This window comes from Ovis aries, chromosome 16 (genome assembly GCF_016772045.2).
Source record: "Ovis aries strain OAR_USU_Benz2616 breed Rambouillet chromosome 16, ARS-UI_Ramb_v3.0, whole genome shotgun sequence".
NCBI classification, from domain to species: Eukaryota; Metazoa; Chordata; class Mammalia; order Artiodactyla; family Bovidae; genus Ovis; species Ovis aries.
The window spans coordinates 5071078-5086193 of NC_056069.1; the positions used below are offsets into that span (position 1 = coordinate 5071078).

Consider the following 15116-nt stretch of genomic DNA (forward strand, 5'->3'; position numbering starts at 1 on the left):
CAGAATGGAACCTCAGTTCTCCCAGCACTGGCTATTTGTTCCTAGACAAGTCACTAGACCTCTCCAGGCCTCAGTCTGCTAACCTTTAAAACAGAACTTCCCTTTCCAGAGTTACTGAGGATGACGTGAGCAACCCCAGAAAGTACCTAACACAGGACCCAGCACAGGAGAGCCTTTATTTATATCAACATCAATGTGCTCAGTGAATACCTATCCCTACAACTCAAGGTCGGCTGCCTCTGCCCTCCAAAATTCAGTTTCTGAAAAATGGCAAGCTGAAAGAAGCACACGGCCGGATCAGCGCACTCTCTTTAATGGAAAGGAGATTCTCATTTCTTACAGAAACAGGTAAAAACATAAATACGGGTGGGGGTGGGGTAGGGGGGCAGCCGCAAGGCAGCAAGGGCCCGGGCGCCCGGCCCAGGCTTGGGGAAAGACGGCCGTTAGGAGCCTGCTGCTCCCGGGCTCCCAGTCCCAATGGGCTGGTGTTCCTCCGGTTAGGGATGCTCCTGGGCGCTCGGAGGGCACTCCTGGGGCCACAGCTAGGCACCAGGCTGCCGTTTCACTCACCACAAGCTGCGTAAACCTGGCCACAGACTCTCCCTCTCGGGGGACAAAGGCGCACGGGGCGGGAAATCTCCGAAGCCTCCGTGGGAGAGCATGTGACATCCATCCGAGGGATCGCAGGATCGTGCCGGGAGCCCTCCCTCTCCCCTCTTTAGTCAGTGTCCCTCTTGAGAGGTGGGATCGGTCGGAGGCCTCCCAGACCGGTCCCTTCTCTACCAGGCTCGGATGCCGTGCAGCGTGGACACTCCCGAGTTGCCCTGCGGAATCCCAGAGCTCTGCACCGCGTTCAAGTCCCCGACGCCGAAGTTCACGAAGTTGTTGTTGGCAGCGGCCGTGGCCGTCTGCGTCGGAGGCGGCCCGGCCGGGTAAGCAGCGGTGCAGCTGTAGCCGGGGCTGCAAGCCGCGCCCCCGTACCCGGGGTAGGCAGGGTAGGCGTTGTAGCCGTAGGCGTTGAGGCCCACGCCGTAGGCTGGCGCGTAGGGCGCCGCGTCCCCTAGGCAAGGCTTGCCATCGCGCACCAGCACTGGCACCGCGATCCTGCGGGCCGGCGGCGGCGGCGGCGGCGGCAGCCCCACCAGCTCCAGAGTCTGGTCTTGCCGTTGCCGCTTGCACTTGTAGCGCCGGTTCTGGAACCAGATCTTGACCTGCGTGGACGTGAGCTTCAGCACGCTGGCCAGCTGGTCGCGCTCGGGAGCCGACAGGTACCGCTGCTGCTTGAAGCGCCGCTCCAGCTCGTAGACCTGCGCCTGCGAGAAAAGCACGCGCGGCTTCCTCCGCCGTCGCGCGCGCGGTCGCTCGGCGCTGTCCGGCTCTGGCTTCTCCAGTTCCACCGCCTTCTGCAGTGCGCACAGCTCTGAGCGGGGAACAGAAAAGCGGAGAGACGCTGTGTCACGGCCACCCAACCCCCCGGAGCTCTCGCCGGGCGATGAGCCCCAGTGGGCGCCACCCCTGTCCCGCCTGGAGCCTGTAGCTTGGCTGCGGCAGACTGTACGGTACACTGGGCTTCCGCTCGACAGCCAGCTTCTGTTGATTGCCTACTATGTGCCGAGCACGGCTGTGGGCACTGGAGAACAAGAGAGGTCTCTGTTCTCGGGTAGGTCACATTCTGGTGAGACAGATGGACAGTGACTTAAGACAGGAGGCAAAGAAAATACAGCTCAGTGGTGCGCTGGAGTGAATGAGATTAGGAAGACTTTGGTTTGCGAAGTTAAAGGAAGGATATCTAGGCCTCCCCCTAGAACTGGTCACACTGTCTCAAAATTAGGGCAACCGAAAAAACAGAACGTCAATAGGCTGTTGCTTCGGTGATCGAAGGCTCCCGTTCAAATGCTGTGAGAATTGTGCAGCCCCCAAAAAGCAGTGGGTGGGCAGGTGGCCTTGGAACCTGCCTCGAAATCGAATTGGATTCGAATCCGTATGGACCAATTCAAGCCGCAGTGCCTGCCGGCAGCTGTTCCGGGACTTTCCCTCTGCTACTAGACAAATCTTTCTAGGCTCACAAGACCCTTTCTGGGCTCACAGCGGCCCTACACCCGCGCCCTCAGCCCCCGGGTTCTTGCCAACCCGGCGTTGGGCTACCGTCTTCCTGCCGCGCATTCTCTACTGCCCGGCCAGCCTCCCCCCGACCTCGGGATGTGCGCGGGGATACGACCACCTCCCCCAGTCATCTCTTCCATTGCTACACGCCTTTCTTCGCGAGACACTTTCTATTTCCAGGAAAGACACTCTAGGCTCTGGCCGCGTGAGGAAATTGTTATGGAAAAAGAAAGCTGCTAAAATCATTCTTGAGTCCGAGGTATCCCATTTTTTAAAATTCAAGATCCTTGTTTTCAATGACGCCACTCTCCTTGCACAAAGGAAGAAAGACCCCAGAAACCCCGGGTAAACGAGTAGGCTAGAGAAGGTCTTGGACCTCCTCCAATTGCGCGTAAAAGTACTTCTGGTGTGCAGCAATTTAATTGCAGCGGTTTTGGTCAGATCCTCAAGAAGACCTTTAAAAAAATATATAGAGAGAATCTTTCTCGCTGTGTCCACCACAAACAGATCGCTCAACTTGAACTTCATAACAGATCCAGGAGCAGGGCTGCTGCGCCTGGGGCTTTGTTAGGCCGGAAAAAATATATAAATATTTTCCCTTTCTTTCCTCTCCTGTTTCTGATAACCACGATCCAGCATTTCCTCTAAACCCCCGACTGGACGCCCAGGGGCCCTGGCAACAACCTCACTTCTCACATTCGGAGCCCCCTTTGCTCCACCATCCGCCCAGGCACTCGCCTCTTCTATACTCACGACAGAGTTTCTGGGCCGCGAGGTTTGGGGACGAAAGCTATCCCAGGGAAGTGAAGGAGCTTGGGTTTTCTCCTCACCTTTCTTATCGGCTCGATGGTCCTTGGCAGGGTCGGGGTCGCCATAGGCACGCGGATAGAAAGCGGGGGCGGCTGAGAAGGCGGGCGCGCACTTGGCGGGCGAGGGCGCGGGGCCCAGCTCTGCGCGCAGCTCGGGGAAGCTGGGCGCCGCGGCCTCTGGCCCCGCGTAGGCCTCGGGCTTGAAGGCGGCCAGCATGCAGGAGGCGGGCGCCAGAGTGGCCTCCAGGCGCGCCGAGAGCTCCCCGGCAGCCAGGCTGCGCTGCTGCTGCTCCAGGTTCAAGATGTCTTTGACCGAGAACGGCGTGGGCGTGAGCGCGGGGCTGGGGAACATGGTGGCGGCGCGCGAATCACAGCGCCAGGTGGGCGGCAGCGAGCGGCGCTGCCCACGGCCCCTGGCAGCCTCCCTGCATGGTGCCCGCCGCGCGCCCGCGCACCCGCCTTCCAGCTCGGGATGTGGCCAGGCGGCAGGTAGTGCGGGGCGCAAGGGGCAGGAGAGGCGGGACCAGGCCGGAGGAGGGGGACTCAGCCTGCCATTGGGCCGGGGGCCTCGTTGACAGGAGCGATGAGCACTTTCGTGTCACCTAATATAGTCATACGGCTCAAAAAAAAAAAAAAAAAAATCCCGCTGAGCTTTTTAAAGGGGCCGCGACGCATTTGGAAGACTCCTTTCGCTCCTGCAGCCTAAGATTCGTCCTTAGCGTTAGCCTGAAAATCCTACTAGGATGCAAGCATAAGAAAGAACGTGATTGTTCTCCGAACCCGACGTTTAGGCCGGGTTGGGTAGATCTGGGATTTGAGGAAATGTTCCTCAGCACCTGAAACAATAGGAAAGTGAAGGATTGGGTGGGTGGGTGGGTAGGTGGGTAGGTGGGTAGGTGGGTGGGTGGGTGCCGCTTCAGGGATGGAGTTATTTCCAGGAGTTTATTTACTACTGATGGTATGGTAGAAGAGTCTGAATAGGAAGAGACGCATTGGGGAAAGAGTTTGCTCTGGGGTGATGGCCGGAGGGAGGCGTTCTGGAGAATTTGGGATTCTGTGTAGCTGGCTCACAGGCCTAGTGGTGGCCTTTCTCCAAGAGGCCAGGCCCTGGGAACTCCTGGAGTGAGTCAAGCTGAAAAGCGAGGTGGGTGGTTGTGGGATGGGGGAGCACCGCTGACAGGGCAAGTGACACAAACACAACTCCAGGGGGCGCCAGTCACTGCCAGTCCCCCCCCCCCCCCCCAAGAGAGACAGCCCTCCTCTTAATAATGAAGCAAGTCCAGAATCCCAGCAGGCCAGCGCAGCGACTCAGGGTAGAGCTGTCTTCTAGGGAGGCTTAGCTCAGGGCCCGTCAGTCATTGTGGCCTCCCTCTCCCCACCTGCCCTCCCTGCCTAGGCCTTTGTCTGTATGGCCTCTGTCCCCAGCTCAGGTTTAGGTCTCAGGCAGGCGGGCTCCTCTGAACCCAGCCGCCCAAGATTTCTCTGGGCTGGCTGAGAGTGGGGTGCCCCTGTGGCAGCGGCGGAGGCGGCAGGGGGCCAGGCAAATGCCGGGAGGGTCTTCGGGGGGTGTTAATTTTTAGCCCAGGATCAGTAAAGTAGGGATCTTCTGTCAGACCAGTCTTTGAGTGTTTCAGATCTTGGGCTAGCTCTGTGCTAGTCCGCCTCATCCCTCTGGGTCCCTTGGAAGACCTGATTAAAACTTGTAGGGCCTTTCGCTCACACCCCCCCCCCTCCCCCCGCCGAAAACTGTAGCAAGGCATTCTATTTTGTGTACAATTTCAGGAAGGGTCCGGGCAGACAGAATGGCCCCAGGTTAAGGTCTCCACCTTATCCTATCTCTAGCGATGGCGAGGCTTGTCGTGGGGGGAAAGCGCCGATTTCCCACGACTCAGGCTTCCGTGGGAAGTCCGGGGGAGCGCGCAGACTCTCAGAACCGAGCCTTGTAGGGCTCGACTCCTGGCGCAGGACTAGTTGGGAACTGGGGAAGAAGCGTTTGGACCAGAAGAAAGGCGCACGGGGCGAAAGGCCACCTAGGGACAGGGCTCAGGGCCTTAGGCTCCGCATTGCGCGCTCAAGGCGCCCCTCAAGCCTGACAGTGAACCATTGCACAGCGCCACTGGGAAGGGCGCGCGAGGAGTCAAGCGTAGGCCCAACGCTGGGACTCTGCCAGCCCCTCGTCAGATCCGCACTCCCAGGACCTGTGGCCCCCGGGCTAGGGCAAAGGGGAGCGGAGCCTCGCACAGCCACCGCGGAGTCTCAGAGCCCTCCGACTCGCCTTGCAGGCGCCAGCCGCCCAGGGCCGGCGGGGGAGTCCCGCTTCAAGTCTTCCAGCCGGGGACCACGGTCAGTTCTGAGACTGTTAGCTTGGTCTTTCGTAGAGATGACTCTTTTTCAAATGTGGAGAATTCTCAAGCCCCAGGAACCCTCCTCATCCGCCCACCTCCCAACCCGTGTTCTCCCTCGACGGATCTCCAGATCAGTGGCCTGTCTTCGGCCCTACCTCGAATCGGGCTTTCCGCCAATAGTACAGTAATTGCCCTCAACTAACCCAGCTTGGGGGCCCACCTCTCCTTTCAAGAATGTTTTTGGGGAGTGGGAGAGGACGCCTATCGCCGAGGCGGTGACGTCTGGCAAACGAGGCACATCCGATTCAATTAAATGTCTCGCTGAATGGGAGCGAGGGTCCTGGGAGCGCTGTTAAGTGAATGGGCTGGCCGGGCGGCTGGCGATGACAGTTTGAAAGATTAGTGTGAGCCGACGCCTGAAATATTACCGTTTAATGGGGGACATTGAGGCTGCATCCGGGATCTCTGTTTTTAGTTTGTGTGTGTGTATGTGTGTGTGTTTTAAGAGAGAGTTCTGAAGGAAGAGAAAAATTCAGCATGTCCTCTACAAATCAAGGCAGCGAAGATTTATCACCTATTTTGGGGCATGGGGGAGGTCCCTAAGGCTGACAAATAGTTTTGTGGGTCAGGTGTCAGGAAAAGGAGAGGAAAGAAAACCTTCCATATTTGAATAAAATCGATAACTTTCAACCCCTTACACCCTCTGTGAATCTGGTAATTTCTCTTGGGTCTAAAATAGGCCTTAGCGCTGCCAAAGAGAGGAAGACAGGGAAAAACTGGGTAAATACATGCAAAATCCAAATTGAAGTGACCCATGTTGGTCTCCGCAGACAAAGAATAATTCCTAAGAGTAACTGAAGAGTAATTCCTAACTTTTCTTTGCAGTCCTCACAGTTTCTGAGTAAAAACATTTTTGTTTTCTTTCAGTGAAGCTGCAGTGGTTGGGGGAGAGGGGGGAGGAGCGGGGGAAGAGTGGGGAGGTGGGGAGGGAGGAAACTTGATTCTCCCCACCAGGGATGCATCTTCCTTCCCAAGGGCGACTGATCCAACCTGGCCGCCTCTCTAAGCCGCACTTTGGCCAAACTAGTAGGACAAACAAACAGCCTTCAGTCCAGAGAAAGGCAGAGACAGAGAGAAAGACAAAAGAGGGCAGAGAGGAGAGATCGAAAAACTATCCATTTCCTTGCCTTTTAAAGAGTCGGTGCTTTGAGATGAGCCAAATTCCAGGGTGACTGGAGCGCGTTCTGCGCACATAAAATATTATTAATTGAAAAGCGATCGGAGCGGCCCGAGCCGGCCCCCGCTTTCCTGCAATCAGCACGGCCGGCCGCAAAAGGTATATATGATTAATTGAAAGATAAGCTGGAACTATCACCGGGAATGTCATTAATGCGCCGGGGAGACGTCCATTGGAGACAGGCGGCGTTATCCTCGGCTTTATCTTCAACAACGCCTCGCTCTCGGCCCGCGCCGGGGAAACAGATGGGGATTTCTGTCTGGGACGCTCGCCCCGTGTTTATATTTTGGAAAGAATCGCAACTCGTGGGAGTCCCCGGCAGGCCCCCTGATAAATGAACATTAGCACTTTTTCGGACTACTGTATCAACAAAGGGGCTACGGCGCGGCAATAATTGGCGAGAAAGCAAACAGAGGACCGAGAGCGCGCCTCTGCTCTTCGTCCAGCTGATGGATGAGCAGCGGCGCTGCGGCCGGTTCCCGGCCCTGGCCCCGGCTCCCTGGCTCCCCGGCCGCGGGGCCCCTCAGCCGTCCTGGCTTCCTTCCGGGCCGGGGCTTGAGACTTGGGGGCATCTCTGGGGGCTGCCGTGGGCTCCGAAAGAGTCCGGGCGGGCTCAGCGGCACTGGCTTTTGCCTGCCCCGGACTTGCCTTATTGCAGGGGCTCAGCTGGTTCCAGTGTCTTGCGCTCCCGCTGGAGGAGCCATTTGCCCTCGAACGTCATCCCGGATTAGCTTATTTTGATCTCTCCCGAGAGGAGAAAGACGCTCAGAGAGGTGAAGTGACTTGTTCAGGGTCACACAGACGGAAAGGGACAATTTCAGGATTCGAACACAGGATTAACTACAGACCTGTGAATCCTTATGGCAGAAAGCGAAGAACTATAGAGCTTCTTGATGAAAGTGAAAGAAGAGAGTGAAAAGTTTGGATTAAAGCTCAACATTCAGAAAACTAAGATCATGGCATCCGGTCCCATCATTTCATGGAGAATAGATGGGGAAACAGTGGAAACAGTGTCAGACTTTATTTGGGGGGCTCCAAAATCACTGCAGATGGTGACTACAGCCATGAAATTAAAAGACGCTTACTCCTTGGAAGGAAAGTTATGACCAACCTAGACCGCATATTAAAAAGCAGAGATATTACTTTGCCAACAAAGGTCCATCTAGTCAAGGCTATGGTTTTTCCAGTGGTCATGTATGGATGTGAGAGTTGGACTATAAAGAAGGCTGAGCTCTGAAGAATTGATGCTTTTGAACTGTGGTGTTGGAGAAGACCCTTGAGAGTCCCTTGGACTGCAAGGAGATCCAACCAGTCCATCCTAAAGGAAGTCAGTCTTGAATATTCATTGGAAGGAATGATGCTGAAGCTAAAACTGCAATACTTTGGCCACCTGATGTGAAGAGCTGACTCATTTGAAAAGACCCTGATGCTGGGAAAGATTGAGGGCAGGAGGAGAAGGGACGGCAGAGGATGAGGTGGTTGGATGGCATCACCCACTCAATGGACATGGGTTTGAGTAAACTCAGGGAGTTGGAGACGGACAGGGAGGCCTGGCGTGCTTCAGTCCGTGGGGTCGCAAAGAGTCGGACACGACTGAGTGGCTGAACTGAACTGTGAATTATTGTTGTTTTTTAAAGTACACGTCGCTGCCTCCTAGAACCGTATCCTCTGGAGAGGAAGCAGAACACTACCCCCTCCCCCAGTACACACCCCACATAGCTAGAGAGGAGGGCCAGGCTGCTGGACTGGGGATGCGGGCTTCACCAAAGCCAAGGGGACTTCTGACATATAGTTCACCTGAGTGAGGGAGAGAGGGGAGGGAAACATTTAAAATTCCTCCTCCCCCTCTTCTTCCATTTCCTCCACAATCTCCTCCATTTCTTACTCCCTCCACCTCCTCCACCTCCTTCTCCACCTCCTTCATCTTCTCCTCTTCTTCTTAGGTAACAACTTATTGGGAGATAATAGATATAATTCACATACCATTTAATTCATCCATTTAAGGGATACAATTCAAGGACTTGCAGTATTTTCACAGAGTTGCAATCATGACAACTAATTCTAGGACATTTTTTTATCATCTCCAAAGGAAACCTGTAGGCTTTAGCCACCAATCCCAACACCCTCCCCTATCTCCCACCTCCCCAGCTGGAGATCACTACTACTTAATCTCTATACATTGACCCATTTTAGACATTTCAGACAGATGGAATCACATAACATGTGGCTTCTTTCACTTAGCATAATATTTTCTTGAAGGTTCATCCATGTTATAGCACGTATCAGTACTTTGCTCCTTTTCATGACAGAATGATATCCTATTGTATGGGTATACCGTATTTTGTTTCTATATTCATCAGTTGATGGACATTTGGCTTTTTGACTATTACGACTAATCCCCCAGTTCACTTCTACCCTAAAATCTGAGCTGTAGAAATCTGGGGGGGACCCTTCTGCCTGCCCCTTTAACTAACCCTCTCCTTCCCTGAAAGCTGGCTTCATGGGTGTGCCAACTGTGTACCCACACAGGGCCTGGACTTAGAAGGGCCCTGTGTTCTGTTGTTGCTGTCTGGAAATTCTTGGTAAGTTTTGAACAAGAGGCTCCACATTTCGTTTGTTGTGCACTGGTCTTGATTTCTGGTCAGTCTGAGTCGAGTCTTGGAAATACTATCTCCACGTCCCCCAGGCCCCTGTAATCTGTCAGCCTTGTGGCTTCCTTTGCCCCAGGGTCTAGCCTTCTCTAGCCAGCTGGGACAGGCAGGAAGTCCTCTGGGCTGCTTTAAAGACTGTCTGTCCAAAGTTGTTCAGCCATAGAAGGGCCTGGAGCACACAGAAGTGGAAAGAGCAGGCAGATCCGCCTGACTGCTAGGTGTTGTGTGTGTGTATGTATGAAAGTGTGCGGTCAGGTGGGGGAAGCCAGGAGAAGGGCCCAGAAGAGTGGGCCAGAACTTCCACCCAGCCTCCAGGTGACTCATTAGTCACTAATGGATACTTGGCCTGATTTCTGCATCTCTTTCTCTTAAAAAAGTTGTTTATTTATTTGGTTTTGGCTTTTTGGATCTTCATTGCCGCGTGTGGGATCTTTCACCCCGGCACGCAGGCCTCTCTCTGGCTGTGAGGTGTGGGTTCCAGAGTGCAGGTTCGGTTGTAGCCATGTACATAGGACTTGATTGCCCCCTGGCACGTGGGATCCCAGTTCCCCCATCAGGGATCGAACTCACGTCCCTTGCACTGGAACGGGGACTCTTAACCCCTGGATCACCAGAGTCCATGCATCCTTGAGTCACACTGACGGACGGGGGTTTCACAGCCCCAGACACACGGACCCTGAAGGAGGCAGAATTGTACCAAATGAGTACTAGACAGTGAGCCAGTTTTGGGTTCTAGCCCTGCTCCTTTGACTGGCTCATCTTGAGCACGTTCTTTTTCTTCTCTGGCTACTGGTTTCATCTTTGTATCCTTGGTGTTTTTTCCCCCTGGCTCCCCTCCCTCCCTTCCTGAGAGCACTGAGGATCTTACTTCCTCAGCCAGAGATCGAACCTGTGCCCCTGCATTGAAGTGTAAAGCCGTAACCCCTGGACCACCAGGGGAGCCCCTCCTTGGTGGTTTTAGGTGTACTTAGGGTCCCTTCCCAGCTGTGCTGAGAAACATCCCGTGTTGCTACTTGGACTCACCTGGGCAGCTGGGAAGGGTGCAGAGGCGTATTGGTGGTTGTCTAACTTACAAAATGAAACTGGCTAACATAGGAAATAAGGTACCTGTTAATTGTGACATTCTGCTATTTGGGGGAGTGTGGTCCATACAGCACATATTCCGCATAAATTGAAAGTGATGTTAGGGAAAGGTAAATGGATTACTCTCACACGGTGCTGTGCTTAATCGTTCATTCACGCCGGACTCTTCACAGTCCCATAGACTCTGTGTAGCACACCAGGCCCCTCTGTCCATGGGGATTCTCCAGGCAAGAATGCTGGAGTGAGTTGCTATGCCCTCCTCCAGGGGATCTTCCCAACTCTGGTCTCTCGAATTACAGGCAGATTCTTTACTGTCTGAGCCACCAGGGAAGCCCAAGAATACTGGAGTGGGTAGCCTATCCCTTCTCCATGGGAAATTCCCGACCCAGGAATCGAGCCGGGGTCTCCTGTATTGCAAGCAGATTCTTCACCAGCTAAGATATCTGGATAGCCCCAATCTCATACTGCTGCTGCTGCTGCTAAGTTGCTTCAGTCGTGTCTGACTCTGTCCGAAGCCATAGATGGCAGCCTACTGGGCTCCCCCGTCCCTGGGATTCTCCAGGCAAGAACACTGGAGTGGATTGCCATTTCCTTCTCCAATGCATGAAAGTGAAAAGTGAAAGTTTCCGACTCTTAGAGACCCCATAGACAGCAGCCTATCAGGCTCCTCTGCCCATGGGATTTTCTAGGCAAGAGTACTGGAGTGGGTTGCCATTGCCTTCTCTGAATCTCATAGTACATATATTTAATTCCAGAGAGATTAAAAATTTAAACTTAAGAAATGAAACATAGCAGTGCTATAGATGACTAAGATAATAAGTTTGTAGTGTTTATATATTTGGAAGAGCGGATAAGCAGAACTAAATACCTAGGAACTGAATTGTATCACCTAATGGCATAAAAATAACTTGTGTACAGTAAACAAAAACAAAACAAGATCAGAGTGGAGGGACTTCCCTGATCCCGATGCAGGGGCCCAGTTTGATCCCTGGTCAGCGAACTAGATCCCACGGTGCCACTATGAAGGGCTCTTGTGCCACAGCTAAAGCTCCCACATGCTGCAACAGGGAGATCCAAGGAGGCCAAATAAATACATAAATATTTTTTTAATAAACAAAACAGAATAGAATCAAAGACAAAATGACACACAGTTTAAGTGCTAGCGATAATGACCAAAACCCCTCTGATTTCCACAATATGAAAAGAGTTTCTGTAAATCAACAAGAAAATGATGCAGCAAAACAATCGAAAAATTGGCCAGGAGTAGCAGAACTTTGCTAGTACAAAGGAATGAAAGAAGGAAGAAATTAAAAAACCACAAACCACGAGGCAAATGTTTTCACTCGTCAGCTTGATAAAGATCACAAAGTCTGATAATTACTCTGCCTAGTGACTCTTTTACATTGTTGATTGAAAGTGAATTGGTAAACTTCTTCAGAGCAATTTAGTACTATCAAAATAAAAAATATATAAGCCCTTTGAACAAATACTTCCACTTCTAGGGGTATTCTATACATACACATGTATGTATAGAAAAATATTTTCATTGCAGTTCTAATTTTTTTTTAAAGAATCAAAACATTTTTTAAAAACCAATATATCTATCTTGGAAGATTGATTGCAAAAATTTATGTTCACCAATAGAACAGAAAACTAGCAGCCATGAGAAAAAATTACTTCATTTATATGTATTCTTAGAGATACATTTTGAGACATTAAATATCAAATCAAGATGTAGAATTTCTATTTTAAATATGGGCATATGTATATATATATGTGTTTATGAATTTCTTTTTTTTGAAGGATAAGCAAAATATAATGGAAACTTCTGGGGAAGAGTAATAGGGGAGGGGAGGACAGGAATAAAATATGACTTTTAGTACATTTTTAAGGACAACTTCCTCCTTTCGTTTTTTGTTTTGTTTTTGTTGCCTACCACATGCATCTATTACCTTTAAAGAGACTTAAAAACAAGATAAACCCCAAATATAATGAATCAAGTTATACCTTTACAAAAGGGGAAGAGATTCCTGGGCTGTGGAAACAGCTAGGCCAGGATCCCCTGGGGATACATTTCAAAAATGCACATTTACATGGGCCCCACCCCTCATTTTGGGAGTTTACAAATCAAAGGTGTGTCTAGTTTGAAACTTCTGCCCATGCAGCCATCCAGTGAAGTCTCTGGTCTGAGAGAGAACTGGAGCTAAGGCATTAGTGGTAGGAAGAGTGAGGACAGTGGTCAGTGGGGCCTCAGATGGAGTGGGGTGAGCTTTGCGAAGCACTATCAAGGGACAGGCTTCCCAGGTGGTGGTAGTGGTTAAGAATCCACCTGCCAATGCAGAAAGCTAAGAGACCTGGGTGGGTTCGATCCCTGGGTGGGGAAGATCCCTGGAGGAGGGCATGGCAACCCACTCCACTATTCTTGCTTGGAAAATCCCATGGACAGAGGAGCCTGGCAGGCTACAGTCAGGGATATAAACAGTCAAACATGACTGAAAGGACTTAACACACGTGTGTGGAGGAACAGGAACTCAGTGGTCCAAAATACCACTCAGCAAATTGGCCCTCCTGATTTCTCCCTGACCTTCTCTTTGGTCCAGGGCTAGACCCCAGTTTTGAGGGGGTCACTGGGAATGCAGCTCCCCCACACTAGTCAGTGCCCTGGCTTGTTGCTTGATGGTGATGTTGGTCTGGTGTCTGTGAGTGTGGCAGTCGATGAGGCTGGCAGGAAGGCTTGCTAACCCCACACAGGCCCTGCCCCCAGGCTAGCCATTCTGACAGGTCCGGGATTTTCTGGCTCCTGGCCTTGGACCCACTGTCCATCTGTTTCTTGAGGGCCAGCCTCCAAAACTATCTGAAATAGCTCTGAGTCGGAACCAGATCTGGAATCTGTCCTAACAAGGCCAAAATGACTCTTCCCTATCTTGCAGGCGATAAATGGAGGCATATTATATCTGGTTCCCCACTCAGAGGTGGGACCCTTGCAGTCCCTGCTCTCCATAAGGAGGTGGGCCAGGCCCTGGGTCCACAGAGGCTGCGCCCGCCGGCCGCTCTGGGCTCCGTAGATCCCGCCGGCCTGCTTAGCCTCAGTGAGACCTTGCTTCCGCCTTCCGGAGGACTCTTACGGTGTTCGGGATCTGGCCTTCTCCCGGCAGCGCAAGGGGCCACCGCATTTTTGCTCCAAGCGGGATAGTGCTCTCTACTCGTGGGATGCCGGGCACAGTGGCCACGAAAGCCTTGCGTGGCCTTGCGTGGAGCGCTCCCGTGGCTGGCCTGCCCTTCAAGTCCTCCAGTCCTCAAGAAGATGACAACCACCCCCACCATATGCAAGCACCAGAAGAGTTTCGGGTCCTCATTTTCCGTTGGCATCTGGCACATAGGAGCAAACAAGCAAGTGAAACAAATCTGAACACACCTTAAAGATGTTTCACTTTCCCAAATATGTTTTGGACTTGGGCAAGGCGCACTTTTTCTTATTCCTACAAGGAGATGTACTAGCATCTTCTTCCATTTGTTGGTTTCCTTAACAATAGCTTTATATTCACATCAGGGAATATCCTCATTATATATCTTGAATAAGTAATACACCGTAAAAACAAAACAATGACGAAACCCCAAAATAAACACATAAAAAGGGTAATACAATGCAAAGTATCCCAGGCCTCTCCCCCAGCCACCCAGTTCCCATCCCTAAAGACAAAGTTGTTTCTGGGTTTATTTATTTATTTTTTAAAAAATCAACTCTATTGAGGCATAATTAACCTAGAACAAAACGAACTCAGTTTAACTGTACTGTTTGATGAGTCTCGACATACGAATAAACCCGTATAAGGAGCACCAGAAATTACAAAAAAAAATTTTTAATACAAAAATATTTGCATAACTTTACAAGGTTTCCTTTTGCCCCTTCGCAGTTAATTCCCACCCCCACACAAGTGGTTACTGGCTGAAAACAGATATACATCCTTCTAGAGACATTTATTGCAAATTTAAGGATTATTATACATTAAAAAATTTTTTTTGTTTTCTTTTTTTCAAAGAGGAACTACCTTTTGCCGACGCCTTTGCATTTCTGACTTGACAGTTTTTGTTAGCATCTTTTGGCTAAGCCACTTTCTTCTGCTTTGGGGAGTCTATTTCTATAACCGATTTATCCTGCGTCCGTAGGTGTGACCCGCTTTAAAACTCGTGTTAAGGTTTCCCAGATCGCTTTCAAACTTCCGTTGTCGTTTCGTGTTAATTTCGTGCTTTCTCCTCTGTCCCGCGGTCCCCCGCCTCACCTTCCTGCTGCAAATCTCTCCAGTGAACACAGCACGGAGCGGCGGAGAGAACCGAGACGCCGCCGCTGCAACTAGTCACTCAGGATCGCACCGCTGAAGGGCACAGCTGGAAAAGTCAGGTGACATTCGAACTGGGTAGACAACGATTCGGAAAACCCTGAAGAAGGAAAATGGATTTTCTAGGGCCGGGGCACACCTGCGCGGTCGGTGGGTGGACAGCTTGCGAGTCGCGGCTTTGGAAGAGCCTTTGGCAAGAACGCGAAGCTTTGGGAGGAAGCGCCCTGGGAGAACCGGTGCCTGTTTTTCCCCAAAGCTCGGGGGTGGGGGAGCGTCGCGGGGTCAGCAGTGCTGGGGCTCCGGCTGGGGTCTTCAGCCGCGGCTTTCCAGAGAGGTCTTCGAGAATCTGTGAGGCCTCCCTGGCTCGGGCTGACACCGCGGCCCCCAGATCTTCCACCCTGGATTGCTGCGGCCTGGTCAGTGTCGAACTGAAGCTGGAAATGGGCGATCGCCACCTTTCCTTTTTCCTTCCTTCCTTGTCCCGCCTTTAGCCCGCTCTGCGAAATGCGGTGAAGTTTTCACAGCCGAGTGGAGCACATTGCGAAAGCCTA

At 52.0% G+C, this 15116-nt stretch overlaps 1 protein-coding gene across 1 annotated transcript; it reads right to left on the reverse strand.

The window, feature by feature from the left end:
* Positions 1-297: 297 nt before the first annotated feature.
* Positions 298-3388, reverse strand: NKX2-5 (NK2 homeobox 5). The gene is made up of 2 exons (XM_004016875.5): positions 2934-3388; positions 298-1420 (listed from the first exon to the last, which is right to left on the reverse strand). The coding sequence occupies exons 1-2, from the start codon at positions 3262-3264 to the stop codon at positions 780-782; spliced, it is 972 nt and encodes a 323-aa protein (XP_004016924.2). The 5' UTR covers positions 3265-3388; the 3' UTR covers positions 298-779.
* Between the last annotated feature and the right edge of the window lie 11728 nt (positions 3389-15116).